This window comes from Suncus etruscus, chromosome 6 (genome assembly GCF_024139225.1).
Source record: "Suncus etruscus isolate mSunEtr1 chromosome 6, mSunEtr1.pri.cur, whole genome shotgun sequence".
In the NCBI taxonomy this organism is placed as follows: Eukaryota; Metazoa; Chordata; class Mammalia; order Eulipotyphla; family Soricidae; genus Suncus; species Suncus etruscus.
Genome location: NC_064853.1, coordinates 115,354,543 through 115,369,969, shown reverse-complemented (window position 1 = coordinate 115,369,969; position 15,427 = coordinate 115,354,543). Strand labels below are relative to the sequence as shown.

Here is a 15,427-nt window from a genome sequence, read left to right as displayed (position 1 = left end):
AAGGGGGGTGTTCTTTACTTGACTGAAACCCAACTATAATCATATTTGTAATAAGGTGTTTAAATAAAGATATTAATAAAAAAGAAAAAAAAAGGAAAAGAAAGGGCTATTAGATCATGTGTAGCAATAATCTGTTCTACTATCCAGAGTAGGGCCCTACTAGCTGATAAATACATTTCTAATGTGGAAGTAGGCTTTGTTTCACTCAGGATGAGTCCTGAATGACTAGTGAGTGGTTGCTGCTAGACTTCCTTCTTTTTCCTGTTCCCTGTGTGAAACTGGACAAGTTTCCTTGAGAGGATCACTTTGATTTACTTGACACTTTTTTGTTTATCCTTTATGGAAACTGAGATTAGAAAATACTTAGAGAAGATCACAAAGTTAAAACAGACAAAAAAATCTGATTCTTTCTGAGACAGTACCAAAATAATCTTCATAATTTGTTTAATTGTAATCAACCAATTCATAGTTGTATCTTTTATAATATATTTGTTTACTGCAATTCCCACAATTTCTAGACAAATTGGATAAAAATTAGCTATCAGATCTGCAGGGCCTACGGAAAAATAAAGATGAATCAATGGGAACTACTAAAAAATCACAGGAAGAAAAATGGATGCTAAAAGTGGTAGTCTTCATGGTTATAGGGTATACCTAATTTTAATTTCTTTTGTCAATTTTCTCTCATTAAAAATAATAAATTTATTTTGGAGTGGGAGGGGACAAAAGATTCATGAATCCAAAAAGTGACAAGTGATAACAAGACAAAATAGGTTAGAGTCCCCATCACTAATAATGTAAGTCAGGGCAAGACACCTGACTTTGACTATTATAACCCTCATGGCCTTGCACAAAGTGGAAACTTAGTAAATGGGATGATTTTATGATGCAAGCAATTGCAGGCTTCACTTTTTACAAGTACAATCTTGTTATACTCAAAGATAGTTCAGGTTAAGAATGCAGAGCTACCAGTTTTCAGTGGTAGTTTTTAATCCTTTGGTTAAAAAAAGTAGTTGATTGTTTTCCAAACAGAATATTTCCATGCTGCTAACGGGAGAGCAAGCTTATCTAAGAGGATTTTGTAGCTTTCCAAACATTTGTTTAGAGACTGGGAGGAGAGAGGAAGCCCCCCTTTAGGACTCAGTAAGAGGAAGGCTATATGCAATCCTCTAAATATAACTTCTCATCTATAGTTTTGACCTCTGGGCAGGCTGAGACCTGGTTCAGTCAAATTGGCTGCCCTTAGAGTCAGAGGAGTTAGAACAAGCCTAGCAGCATTGACCAGATTTCAGAATAAGAGGGAAGATGTCTCTTCCCTAAAGGTACTGAGTAATTGGATGCTCCTGCTACCAAGTGAATTTTCAATGTTGAAATCATTTATGTTTCTAATGTGCAAAGAATTTAGAAATGTAGTCAAAGAAAATTATTTGAGAACATTATAGTGAGCAAAAGCCAAGGAGACAGGTGTATTTTATAATATATGTAAAGCTTATGAACAAGCTCTTTGAGTTCTTGTAGTTAGTGACTATTTTAAGTTTCACCAAAATTATTTAGAAGTAAAAATAAATTATTCATTGTAAATTATATCAAGTAATAAGACAGTATTGATTGCTTGAACTTAATGCAAGTTTTGTACCTAACTACAACAAAAAGTTTAGCTAAAGCAGTAGTGGAGTTCACTCTGTGACTTAGAAGTGCAATAATTAAACCTAGTCAGAGTGTCATGAGAAAAGGAAAAGCACTAGGACAAGGGGATACTTCCAGTCATATAATCTTCCCCAAATGAGGAATACAGATAAACTAGCAACAGGATTCTTTTTGTGATTCAGAAGAGTATTATTTTTGTACCCATGTCAGTGCACCCCAAGAAGAGCACAACCATTTCAATTATCTATGCATCTGTGCATTTCTTCTTGTCAATGAGCCACACCATAACACATAATGAGTATAACCAGACTGAAAAGGTCACAGTGGGGAAGCAAAAAAGAACCAAAACACACTTAGAGAGTGAAGATTGTAATTCTGATGGCCCAATCAGTATTATTCAGCTATATATCCTCTCTGATAAGGACTTTAGAGAGGAAATGTTGAGGCTATTCAGGAAACTCAAAGGATACAAGAAATGGACAACTAATAAGATTCAAGAATATGAGAGAAGAAATGAGAAAATTTCTTATGAAATGACAGAAGAACTTGGTAGACTCTGTTCTGTCACCTCTTGATATATCTACAAGACTAAAACTCATTAAGTATTACTGACTTTGTGGGAGAAAATGGGAGAGGGGTTTTTATATATACATATATATGCCATATATAGAGAGGGAGGTTAGTCCTAAAAAAGCAAATACAAATTCTTATCCAAAGCAAGCACATGAGATGTTCTTCACAATAAGCCACATGCAGAGCCACAAACATACCTCCATAAAATTGAGTATAGAAATTTTATCAGCTATCTTCTCAGACCACGATGCACTAAAAATAAAAGTAAATTAAAAGAGGAACATTGAAATAATTCTAATATCTGGAAACTAAACAGTCACTACTGAAGAACCTATGGATCAGAGAAATCAAAGAATAAAACAAAAATATTTCTGGAAACAAACTAGAATGAGAACTGATATATTAGAATTTGAGGGGTACGGCAAAATTATGAGAAAAGTTTATAGTGTTGCAAGCATTCATCAGAAATGAATAAAGGGTCTACATAATAAATGTATTACTCAGATAGGAAATTGTAAAGTGACATCTAAATTATCTAAAAGCAAGTTGGAGGAAGAAAATTTAAAAAACTTAAGAGAAAAATCTAATGAATTAAAAATACACAAAAACTCCAAAAATAAATCAATGAAAGCAAGATTAGATTCTTTGGGAAAAAAACAATATTGAAAAACTATTAGCAAGATTCACAACAAAATTGTGATAAACCCTGATAAACCAAACCAGAAATAAGTGGAAACATATGACTACAGAAATTCTAATAATCTGTTTTACTTTGAGAATATATATACCACAAAACAAGACAACATAAATTAAAGATAAATTCTTGAACTCCTATAATGACCCACATTTGAACCAAGATGGAACACCTAAATAGTTTCTTTCAAAATATTAAAAAAAACGAAAACACTTCCAAACATTTTTTTTATGAATTTAACATCACTCTAGTCATAAAATCAGAAGACAAAAAAGAGAGAGAATTAGAGGCTGATATCCTTGATAAACTTGGATGCAAAGATCCTGATTAAAATACTAGTAAATAGAACCCACTAATTTATCAAAAAGATCATACACCATTACCAAGAAGGATTCACCCCAGGCATGCATGCATGCAAGGATGCTTTAACATATGCAAGTCAAAAAACGCAGTATACCATATCATAAACATAACAGTAAAATAATATGATCATATCAATGGATGTAGAGAAAGCATTTTTCAAGTTCCAGATCACTTATGATAAAAATCCTCAACAAGATGGAAATTGAAGGAACTTTGCTCAAAATAGTCAAAGCCCATGGCAAACATTATGCTCAATATGGAAAAACTGAAAGCCTTTTCTCTAAGCCTTTTCTCTTTTCTACAAGTCAAGTTAGTCTACTTTTGCCATTTCTATTTAATATTGTACAGGAAGTACTTGACATCACTATTAGGCAAGTAAAAGATACAACGGCATACAGACAGGAAAGGAAGAAGTCATGTTCTCATTTTCAGATGACATATTATACTTAAAACTCCTAGAAACTCTACAAAAATGCTTCTAGAAACTATAGATTTATACATTAAAGTAGCAGAATACAAAACTAATACACAAAATTCCTGGCTATTCTCTATATAAATAATGAAAGAGAAAAAATACTAAAACTAATCTCATTCACAACTGTACCTCAGAAAATCAAGTACCTTAGAATCAATTTAACTATAGAGGTGAAAAACTACAAAACACTACCTTCAAGAAGTAAAAGAGGACACAAAGTAATGTAAGCATATTCCTTGCTTATAGATTTGAAGGATGAACATAATTAAACTGGCTATATTCCCCAAGGTGTTGTACAGAGTCAATTTAATTACTATAAAAATATCCATAAAAGTTTTCAAAAAATAAATAAAAAACTTCTGAAGTTCTTATGAAACAATAAACCTTTTTGAATAATGAAAGCACCCCTTGGGGAAAGGAATATGGGAGGCATAGATTTCTCGAACTTCAAACTGTATTATTAAATGGCAGTCATTAACAAAACACATGACTGAAACCCAACTACAATTATGTTTGTAATCAAGTTGCTTAAATAAAGATTTTATATATAAAAAAGTGGTAGTCATTAAAATAGCCTGGTATTGGAATAAAGACAGACTCTAATATTTGGAATAGACTTAAAAATTCTAAAACAAATCTTCAGGCATATGATCATTTAATTTTTGACAAATAATCAAGAATGTGAAGTGGAGCAAGAAAAGCTTCTTCAACAAGTATTGTTGCGAAAACTGGTCAGCCACAAAAATATTCAAATCTCTTTTTATGCTATACACAAAAACCAAACCAAAGTAGAAGAAAGTGTTTCCAGAACACTCCATATTATTGAAGCTAAATGCATATTCAAGGATGAAACACCACAGACCAAACAAGTAGAAGGAAAGATAAACAAATGAGATTGATGGGACTACATTAAACTAAAAAGCTTTTTCACCTCAAAGGAAATGGTGTGCAGAATATAAAAACTTTCCACATGTTGGGAAAAACTATTCACCAATACACACCTGAAAAGGAGTAAATAGCTAAGATATATAAGGCACTGCTAGCTATCAACAAGAAAAGATCATTCAATCCCATCAAAAAGTGGGAAGAGGAGATGAACAGATATTGCTTCAAAAAAAGAAATATGAGTGATAAACATACACAGGAAAAAAAGCTCCACATTATTATCAGTGAGACACAAATCAAAGCAACAATGAAAGTTCATCTCACACACCAGAGACATACATCAAATATTACTAGAGCAAGCAGTGCATGCATGGATGCCAGGAGAAAGGGAATGTCAACTGGTGGAAATGTCAACTTGTGGGGCAGGTGGGAATGTCCACTGGTCTAACCTTTTGAAAAACAACATGGACAACTCTCAAAAAACTAGAAAATGAGCCCCCATACGATCTAGCAATACCTCTTCTTGATTACTTATACTGGAGTCCAGAAAAAATGCAGAAAAGGCCTGTATTCACAATAGTCAGGATCTGGAAACAACCCAGGTGACCCAGAACAGGTGAGTGGATAAAGAAACTCTGGTAGAAAACAGTAGAAAAACAGTAAAATGCTATGCAGCTTCTAGGAAAAATAAAGTCACTAAATTTGCTTATATATGGATAGATATGAAGAGCATCATGCTGAGTAAATGAGTAGAAAAAGGAACAGAGAATGATGACACTCATTTGTGGGATATAAAAAAAAAGGTATTGTTATAATACTTAAAGACAACAGACTAATCAATACAAGGCAGAACTTAGAACACATATGAGAAATGCTCATGAGATAATGGCACATAAGAAAATCAGCTTACAAAATAGCATTTTAATGTGATCATCTAAAAAGATATGTATTTTTTGCTTAAATGTATAGGTATACTTAAAATTGCCTTAAGAAACTATAAAATACCCTACATCAGGATCTTTAATATTTTTAATTCCCTACATTTCTAAACTTTAGTTTACCAGTTTATTTTTAAAAAGTAGAAAGACTGAGAACATTTACTGGTACCACAAAGAAAGACTTTGAGGTTAGATAACTTAGTATGCCCAGAGCCTGTAGTTTGTCTTATTGCAGGATGCTTCATGGGGAGGTTCTCTCTGTTTTTAGTCCAATGGTGTTTCCTTTTTATTTTTCACATCTTTTTATGCAAACAGCAACAAAAGCAAAGCAAAGCAAAACAAAACAAACAAACAAACAAAAAACTTGCCACACATACACATTTTTGTTTTAATTTTTTTATTTCTTATCTTTTAAATAGGGAATCCTGCCTTTTTCATAGAAACTTGGGACATGGATTACTTTATTTTACCACATATTTCTGTATTTTTCTATAAAACTAAGAAGAAAGGACTAAAAAAAACCTGGGGGCCAGGGGCCAAGTGGTCTCAGATGCATTGGTGGAAAAAAAATAAGGACAGAACTAAATATTCAAGCCAAAGTTAAGAACAATAGAATCAAGAGACCTAAACTTTTACAATCTAAAATTAAATGGGTCTGTTACACTGGCAGGCCAGGGGGCAAAGGGTGATGGGAGAGGATTCATTGAGTTCATTGGTGGAGGATGGTTGACACTGGTGGTAGGTATGGCCGTGAATCACTGTATATCTGAAATTCAACCATGAAGGACTCTGTAGATCACAATTGTTTCGATAAAATAAAATAAAAATAATAAAAAAGTAGAAATAATTATGTGCACATTATTTATATCTGTCAAGATAGAAAAAAGACAAGATACATCAAAATAATAGTATAAATTTTTTGTATGTCTAAAGCAGATGAATTTTATTGGCCTAAAATATTCTTTAGTACACAATAATTTATATAAAATTGTAAAACTGAACTCTTAATTTTATTGAGAAATGACATATATTACTGTATATTTCAAGTTTACTTGATGATATATTTAATATGCATACTTATATATTCACTATATGATTGCAATAGGTTCAATTGCATTCACCTAAAATTTAAATATAAAATACTAAGAAAATATATAGATAATTGCATATAGATTGTTTCATGAATTGATTTTTAATAGCTTGTTTTTTTTACAATTCACTCCTCTTTGTGAATCTAATAGTTATGTAGTAACAAATGGATTTCACAATGCAGTTAACCTTTAGAGGTTTATATATAGACATGCAGGTATCTACCAAATATGTCTAAGCTACTTGCATATATTTTCTGTAAATGCATAGCATAACTCATAGGAACATATTTATGTTTTCATCTTATGCCCATAGACACCTGTTAAATCTATCAAACAAAGGGGAGGGCAGGTATGTCTCCAGAAGTTCACTGTATGGTGTAGTATGACATGGTCCCTGATAAGAGTGCACAAGACAATACAAAACACTGAAGGGATTCCAAAGAGGTAGTCCAGATTGAAGGAATCAAGCAAGAAATAGAATTTAAGTGAGAACATGGTAGAACTCAAAATAGAAACATGATTTTGCAACATTGGCAATGGCTGTGGGGCACATCCAGGATGACTCCTGAAATCAGCTGGAATTCATGCCCATGCATCATCCATTAAGTATTAAAGAGTACCTTACTCTTCCTTTGTTCAATATAAGTTTAGATTTATCTTGGTACTTTTAAATTCATAGTGTTTATTTGAGGGCATATTCTGAACCAATTTCAGTCCTAAAGTGTTGTAAAAGACACATGGAAGTGAATGCCATCTCATTTCCTCCCAAATGCAAACTCATCTCTCTGAGCTTAATTATAATAAGTATGCATGTACCTCCTTTTATACTTACTTGAGACAACACAAACATTAGGTAATTACATGTCATTGAATTCATTTGGATCTTTGAATACCTGAGCTTCAAATTCCATCTGACTCTGCAAAATAAAGGTACTTAAATTAGTAGAGAATTCTAAAATGAAGCAGGAAAAATGTATTGTACATGCATTTTTCACTCAAATTAAAAATAGAGTAGTGATTATATTTCACATACGATACCAAAGACATGAATCTATGGTTGGTCTTGGGTGATAAAAGAAAGCAAGATCACATGACAGCTTTCCAGAAGCCATCAGGCCCATGGTTGAGACTGTCCAGAAACAGGAGAGCTTAATGCATTTCAGAAAGGGATATATAAGAACAGAAGGCAAATGCTGAGAGTCCAGAATGAGTAACAAAGCCATAGCCAAGCTGTGGAGGGGTATAGAGATGTTTCCTGGAGTGCAAGAGGGTGGACTCCAAAATAGAAAGAGATTTGGCTTATTAAGATTAAAATCCAAGAGCTAAAGTTCTTGGGAAACCCTGCAAGGAGAGACTTTTGCCTTAGTAAAAGCAGTTCTATGATCTTTCAGGATATAGGGAGATAATATAACACATATACATGAATCCATCTATACATGCATCATCTATCCATTAATCCAGCTGCCCAAAATTGTTTGGGCTTCAACTTACTATGTGTCATTCATAATACATGGAGAAATATGTAAAGAAATATGTAAAGAAAATATGTAAAGAAAGGTGTCTAAAGGTGACCTTACATATACATAAACAGTAAATATAATGATAAATATGTTGTAGAAAATAAAATCATGAAGGAAAAGGTAGCAAAGTTAAGGAATGTAGGAGGGGGAGATTCATTAAGATGGTCTATGACAATTAAACAGAGACAGTAGTAGAAGTCTGAGAAATGTAAAGATTCTGGAGAAAGAATCTAGAATGATTCTAGAAGGAGGATTCAGTATGTAGATATGATTTACAGAGGCAGCTGTAAAGACCCTGGAAAGAATTAATGGAAGATAGACAGAGACTTGTTACAGAAGAAAAAGGGGACTCTGCTTAGATTTTAGAGTTCACTGGGGGAATTTCCAGCAATGTAAGATTCTGACAAAATTTGTGTTTTAAATTATTCTGGGTTTTGTGGAGACTTGAAGTAGAAGAAAACAGAAGAGGCTTGATTTAGGTTGGTGCCAAGAGATGTGTGAAAAAAATGTGGTCAAGGATATATGCATACACATTTTTAAAGGTTAATTTTTGGGACCTCTACTAATGGTGCTTGGAAACCATTCCTGGCTCTGTGCTCAAGAGTGACTAATATAGGTTTTCAAGGAGCCATATATGCTGCCAGGCATTCAAACCATGGTATGTTTGTTGTATATATATGCAAAAATTCAACTTACCAATTTATTCCATACGACCAGGCCTTAAGTATAAAAAAATTAAAGAAATTGCTAAGAGTGTTATGAGAATAAACAAGATTAGTCCCATTTATATTTTTAGTGAAGCATCTAGGTATGTTATATATTGTTAGAGGGGAAAGTAAAGTAAAGGCAAATTGGGTATGAAATTAGAATTTTATTGAGTGCCTTATAGATATTTAGTGTAGCGGCACGAGATAAAGAGACTGAGACTGCAGAAGACGGTGTTAGGTATATAGTAATATTTATGCCCATCCTCCAGTTAATATTTCAAGAGAATTCTGTGACTCTCAAGACAAAATCCAAGCTATAAGTTAAATAGAACTTGTTTCTATGCATGTCTGCTTCTCTAGTATTATCTTTGATTTCATAAATGTGTTCTAATAGAGCGGCATTTGTGTCTTTTACTCTTTTTTCCTCAGCTGTATTCCATAATCTTAGATTAGATTATATATCTTCATTTTATCCTGGTGAATATGTCTTTAAATATCTTTAAAAATGCAAGTAAGGGGCCGGAGAAATAGCACAGCGGTAAGGTGCTTGCCTTAGATGCAGGATGGTGGATCAAATCCCAGCATCCCATATGGTCCCCAAAGCCTGCCAGGAGCGATTTCTGAGCATAGAGCCAGGAGTAACCCCTGAGAGCTGCCGAGTGTGACCCGCCCCCCAAATGCAAGTAAATCATCCCCATGCCCATTAGTCACTTACCAGCCATTTCATTCTACTGGTTTAAATGCCCTCTTTTAGAACAAGAAATAGTTTAGTAAAGGAATAGGCCATGCGGGCTATTGCATGTGGGCTCAAAGCAACAATAAAAATTTATCTTCTTGATCACAATATTTTGTGAATATTTATAGGAATATACAGAGTACTCCATAATTGGTGAGTAAAGCAGGACAAGTTACTAAAATTTGTCTTTGAGTCTCAGTTTCCTTATCAATACCCTCATGAAAGTAAGGATGATTATCCTATGTACTTTTATATTGTGTTGTGCAATTTAAATAAGGCAATATAAGGAATAGTATTAGCAAAATTGTTTGGCATCTATGAATCACTGTATAAGTCATTAACTATTAGAGTAATAAAATTTAACTTGCAATTGTGCAATGACTTTTATGCTGGTTTATTTTTCCTGGAAAATATTAGCCTTTGAGTGCAGCTGTTGAGCCTTTCATCCATTTTTTCTGACACACTAAGCCTCAGTAATTGCTTTTTACATGAAAGAATGAGTTAATGAAACAAAATAGTGTCATCCTATTGTATACTATAAAATGTAAATTTCAAAATATTTGTATTTCTCTAGTGGATTTTTTCTGTTTAGAAGCAATTATCATAAGCATGATTCATAACTCAAATCAAGATCTTCTTGATTGCTGAACTTAAACTCATATTTTTATACTCTTTAGTCTTAGTAATAGTGGTACCTTTGGATCTGGTAGACATGGTCCAAAAGCTTCCAGTAGAAGAGTCTCTTCTCTTACAGCTACTTCATAGTCAGCGAAAGACAACTTCCCATCATGGTCATAGTCCTACAGAGAAATAACCTCATGCTAGTCAACAGGTCAAAAACACAGCTATAGGACATTTGACTTGCATGTTGCCAACCTGGGACAGACCCGGGTTCAATATCTGGCATTCCATATGATCCCTGAGTCTGCTAGGAATGATTTCTAAGCACAGATCCAGGAATAATCCAAGTGCCATGGGTTGTGGTCCAAAAACCAATCAAACAAACAAACAAAATATCAACATACTAATTACAAATACTTTGTCTTTAATAGTATAGTGTACATAGAAGAAAGTTCTTTGTCAAGTAAAATACTAAATCATGAAATTGAAAAGAATTTCTTATTTTATAATAAGAGGACAGTTTAAATGTTAATTTAACAAGCAGAAACATATAATTTGAACTATTAATTATATATGATATCAGAGCTCAAAGTTTCAATATAAATTCTATATGACCCATTTTTACCATTTTTTTAAGTGTTATTTCAACCAAATCTTTAATTCCTTCATCAGGATCTTCTTCAGAAGGCTGTTTGAGAAGGCTGTTTTTCAACATGTGGAACATTTCCTCCTTGGAAATAAATCCATCACCATTCAAATCAAATATTTCAAAGCAATCTATAAAAAATGTAACATATAAATTTGATACTATCATTAAATATTTTCTTTGAAAGTTTTCAAATCAAGGTTTATGCTTTTGATACTTTTAATCATCCAGCATTTAGATTATAATCCTATTTCTAAATTTCTAAAGCAAAGGCTAAGTGCATAATAAAATATTAATAAACTTTATTTATTTATTTATTTATTGGATTTTGGGCCACACACAGTGATGCTCAGGGATTACTCCTGGCTATGCTTTCAGAAATCATTCCTAGCTTGGGGGACCATATTGGACACTGGGGGATTGAACTGCAGACCATCCTAGGTCACAGAGGCATGCAAGGCAAACAACCCCAATATTAATACATTTTAAAAAATATTTTCTTATCTCAACTAAAAATCTATACCTATAACTTAAACATTTTTAGCTCAAAAATTTTTTGTGGTTTTGGGTTCTACATGATTAGTGTTCTAGTATTATTCCTGGCTTAATGCCCAAAGACCATTCCTGGTGAGACTCAGGGGACCTTGTGAGGTAAGAAGAATTAAACTGAGTTGTCCACATCTAAGGCAAGTGCCTTGCCTGCTATACTGTCACAGTAGCCTCTTGAAATTATTATTTATTAAAAAAAGACTCAATGATATGGCATGTTGATTTATCAGATTAACAATAACTAAAATACTTTAAGAATTTCACAGCTACAATAAAATAATAATATGCAATATGTAACAAATTATTATACATACAACTAGCACTTATAGTACATTTCTTGCTTGCCATTATTGCTTCACAAATTCTTGCTTTATTATTATTCATTTGAATGTACTCCATGAAAGAAGCTAAAATAGATTCAAACCAATCAAGCAACAGAAGCAATAGACAATAAATCCACTCTACTGGGGCCTGAGTGGTGACACTAGAGGTAAGGCATCTGCTTTGCGAGTGCTAGCCTAGGACAGAGAGCATTTCGATCCCCCAGAGTCCCATATGATCCCCCCAACCCAGGAGTGATTTCTGAGTGCATAGCCAGGAGTAACCCCTGAGCGTCAACGGGTGTGCCCCCCCCAAAATAATCCACTTTACTGGCTGTTAAATAATATTGGTTTAAAATTTTTGGATGTATACAAACCAAAAGGATAGCCTGAAACCTTACATTTCATTTTTTCTTCCAAATTTCCCCGAAGAAACACTGATAATCCATAAATCCACTCTGATACACTTACAGAGCCATCATTGTCTTTATCAAAAGCTCGAAACACTAAGAAAGATAAAAGTCAACATATTATTTAGTTTACATTTTATTATCAATAATGAATTCCCACTGTTACTAATTTAAAATTTAGACAAATGTCAGTATCCTTGAAATAAACTAAGAAAACAACACTGTCTTAGTGTTTTATTTTTTATTTTTATATTTGTGTTTTGTGTTTAAGACATCATACTTTACAAAGTTATTATTAGTAGTGTTTCAGGTATATGTTCCAGCACTGATCCTATGACCAGTATCAACTTTCCTACACCAGTTTTCAGGTTCCCATCCACTCCCCAGTCGGTCTCTATGACAAGCACATTTTTAAGTTTTATTTAAACTATCACATTTTTCTTTCATATTTTGTGAAAACAAAATCTTGAATATCTAACTATAGTAATAATCTTATAGAGAATCTGGTATGATTTTGTTAACAAAAAATCTCTTGAAACATATTTTATTACTGTATTTTCTAAGTATACATAATAATATTTGGGGTTTTACTATAGATAAAGAGAGAAATTTAAGTCTTCAAAATGACTCTGTTCACTTCCTAAAACAATATTAAAAGAATATCACTTTTTTATAAATATAACATTTAAATTCTATTTCATTGAAATAGAAAAGGTATAATAGTAATATATCTACCAAAATATGTCAAATTGCAAGCCATTGTTTTTAAAAAATGATGACGCTATTTGTATAATTTGAATCTTTTGTAATATTACCTCTGTCCATAATCATGTCATCTGTCATTCCAAATGTCATATGCAGGATATTTCGAAATGCATTACGATCTAATCCAACTGCCACACCTTGCCTTTCTGTTCCTTCTCCCACCAAATTATGAAAAAGAGTTATAAGACATTTCACTTCAAACTTATTAACTGTAAAAGAAAAAAATTGATATATTTTAATATTTATCACTTACATTTTTATAAATATGTTTACAAATAAACACAAGTATCTGTGTAACTGTTGATATCCTAAGTAGAGGCGTGCCTCTCTAGATGATGCTTCATTAAAATAAGAGAAATATCTATTAGTTGATATATAAATGTCATATATAAATATCAGTTGATATATAAATGGTATGTCAATTTCTCAAAAATTTAAATAAATCAATGTTATCTGATTATTTTACTGGGTAAATACCCAAAATAACTGAAATCTAGGACTCAGATTGCTTATACAAAAGTTGAAGTAATGTGTTCATCATATGCATGAATGCCAGCACATGTAGTTTATTATAATATTATGAATATTATTCAGCTTCTAAAAAGGGATTATTTATAATATATGAAACAATATAGATATACCTTAAAGACTTTTTTACAGAGGGAATAAGCCAGATGAAAAAAAAAAGGAAGCAGAAAGTTGTGTGATTACATTATGATAAACCGAGTTTGATGAAATTCAGAAACTTAAGGTGGAAGGTTGGTTGCCAAGGGCTGAGGAAAGAGATTAAAAAAAAAAAACAGGAAATATGGTTTAATTAGAATAGTTTCCATGGATAAATGAAAATATTCTGAAGTTGGATAACGTTCTTAGAGGGTAGCAACGTGAATGTAGTTAATGTGATAGAGCTATACATTTGAAGCGCTAAAAATGTGTGTGTGTGTGTGTGTGTGTGTGTGTGTGTGTGTGCGCGCGCGTGTGTATTTAACCACATAAAATATAAAATGAAACAAAAAAAGAAAAGAATTTCTAGCCCTTGGGGAAGAAAAGGAAGAGCATGTATTTATTTTAGAGCGGGTATTGTGTTTATTTTTCTTTTGTTTGTTTTTTGAGGGGATGAGACTTCATTGAGAAGTGCATAAGGGGCTATTCCTGGTTAACATTGGGCAGTCATTCCCAGTGGTCCTTGGGAGACACCATTATGAATTGAACCCTCTACTCCTGCAAGGCAAGAACTCTACTGCCTGTTGAACTCTCTCCCTAGACTCAACTCTATGAAGAACGATGCACTCTGTCCATGATTATGATGGAATGCTTATGTGGAGAGGGGAAATTTGATTAGCCATTTTCAATTTCAGGTGACCATCTTTTAGAATGTCTGAGTTAGTTTGTTTGTTTGGTGGCTTAGGCCACACCCTGTGGTCCTCAGAGGTTGGTCCTAAAATAGGGGAAAAGGTCGAATCTGCGGAAACCTGGGATGCTGGGGATCAAGCTGGACCTCCTGTATGCACATAAAGCAGGCACTGCAGCCCATTCGGCCAACCCCTGGCTTTTTGGAAGATCTTTATTTACTAAGTGCTCATTTTACCACCGCCTACAATCCAGCAGAATGATGCCCCCTTTTCGCTTAGGTAGCTCTTGAAACTCCAGAACTGGGACTCTGGGCTGTTTAAAAGCCATTAGCAGGCGGTTATAAGCTTTCTTCCTAAACCTGAGGCTGAACCCACAAGTATCTCAGGGTTTTACAGACCACGCAGCTATGAGGCCCACGTTAAGGAAGAAAAGCAGGCTAAATGCACGCCTGCAACCACAGGTCCGGGTGCCCGAATCTTGGGCATCAAGGGTCCTTAACGACGTCCTTGCGCGGGCGGGCTTTTGAGCTCTGCAGATGGGACAGGGAGGCCTCCCATCTCGTCCCGCCTGGGTGCTACTCACAGTGCTTGCTGTTTTTGGTCAAGGTGTCTGTCAATTTCTGCAGCTTCTTGCGGTTCATGCTGATCACTCAGAGAATCCCACGCTGCCGCTGTCCATAGGCGCGGGGCTCCCTGGACCCTCCCGAGTCCCGGGCAGGGGCTGGTGTCCATTGCCCCGCGCCAGGAGGCTCAACACACAATGCCGTCATGGCAACCACCCCGCCCGCCTGTGATTGGCTCCCGGTGTGGGACGGGCGCGTCCTGAGATTCAGCGTGGCCGTGGCAACGAGGGCGGGGTGGCAGGGAGGGTGGCAGGATCCCCTGAAAAGGCCATCAGAACACGGGGATGGCCTTTTTGTTTTCTATGAAAGTTGTTCTTGGGGAGTCACAGAATCTTATGAAAATAGGTTGTATTCTGTGAGGGTTGTCTTGGGCGAGGATCCTTAGCTCCCCCCAAAGATGTTTTGGGATAACCCCAAGCAAAAGAGCAGTAGGTTGACTAGAGGGTCCTTTTACATACAGGTTGTGTAAGTGAGAGCAAGGGGGTGAGGGGTGAAGGTAGAGAGGGAAAACA

The 15,427-nt window shown here is 34.4% G+C and overlaps 1 protein-coding gene across 1 annotated transcript; it reads right to left on the bottom strand.

Annotated features, from left to right (window-relative positions):
- Positions 1 to 7,373: 7,373 nt before the first annotated feature.
- On the bottom strand, positions 7,374 to 15,016 carry CLXN (calaxin). The gene is made up of 5 exons (XM_049775780.1): positions 14,876 to 15,016; positions 12,167 to 12,271; positions 10,876 to 11,027; positions 10,325 to 10,429; positions 7,374 to 7,583 (listed from the first exon to the last, which is right to left on the bottom strand). Exons 1-5 carry the CDS (start codon positions 14,931 to 14,933, stop codon positions 7,524 to 7,526), a joined length of 480 nt encoding a protein of 159 aa, XP_049631737.1. The 5' UTR covers positions 14,934 to 15,016; the 3' UTR covers positions 7,374 to 7,523.
- Between the last annotated feature and the right edge of the window lie 411 nt (positions 15,017 to 15,427).

Coding starts and splice junctions, on each gene's coding strand:
- CLXN (XM_049775780.1), bottom strand. CDS start 14,933: ATGAACCGCAAGAAGCTGCAGAAATTGACAGACACCTTGACCAAAAAC. Junction 11,028..12,166: donor TTTGGAAGAAAAAATGAAAT/GTAAGGTTTCAG, acceptor CATTTTTTATAG/ATTGCTTTGAAATATTTGAT. Junction 7,584..10,324: donor CATGTCTACCAGATCCAAAG/GTACCACTATTA, acceptor TTTATTTTGCAG/AGTCAGATGGAATTTGAAGC.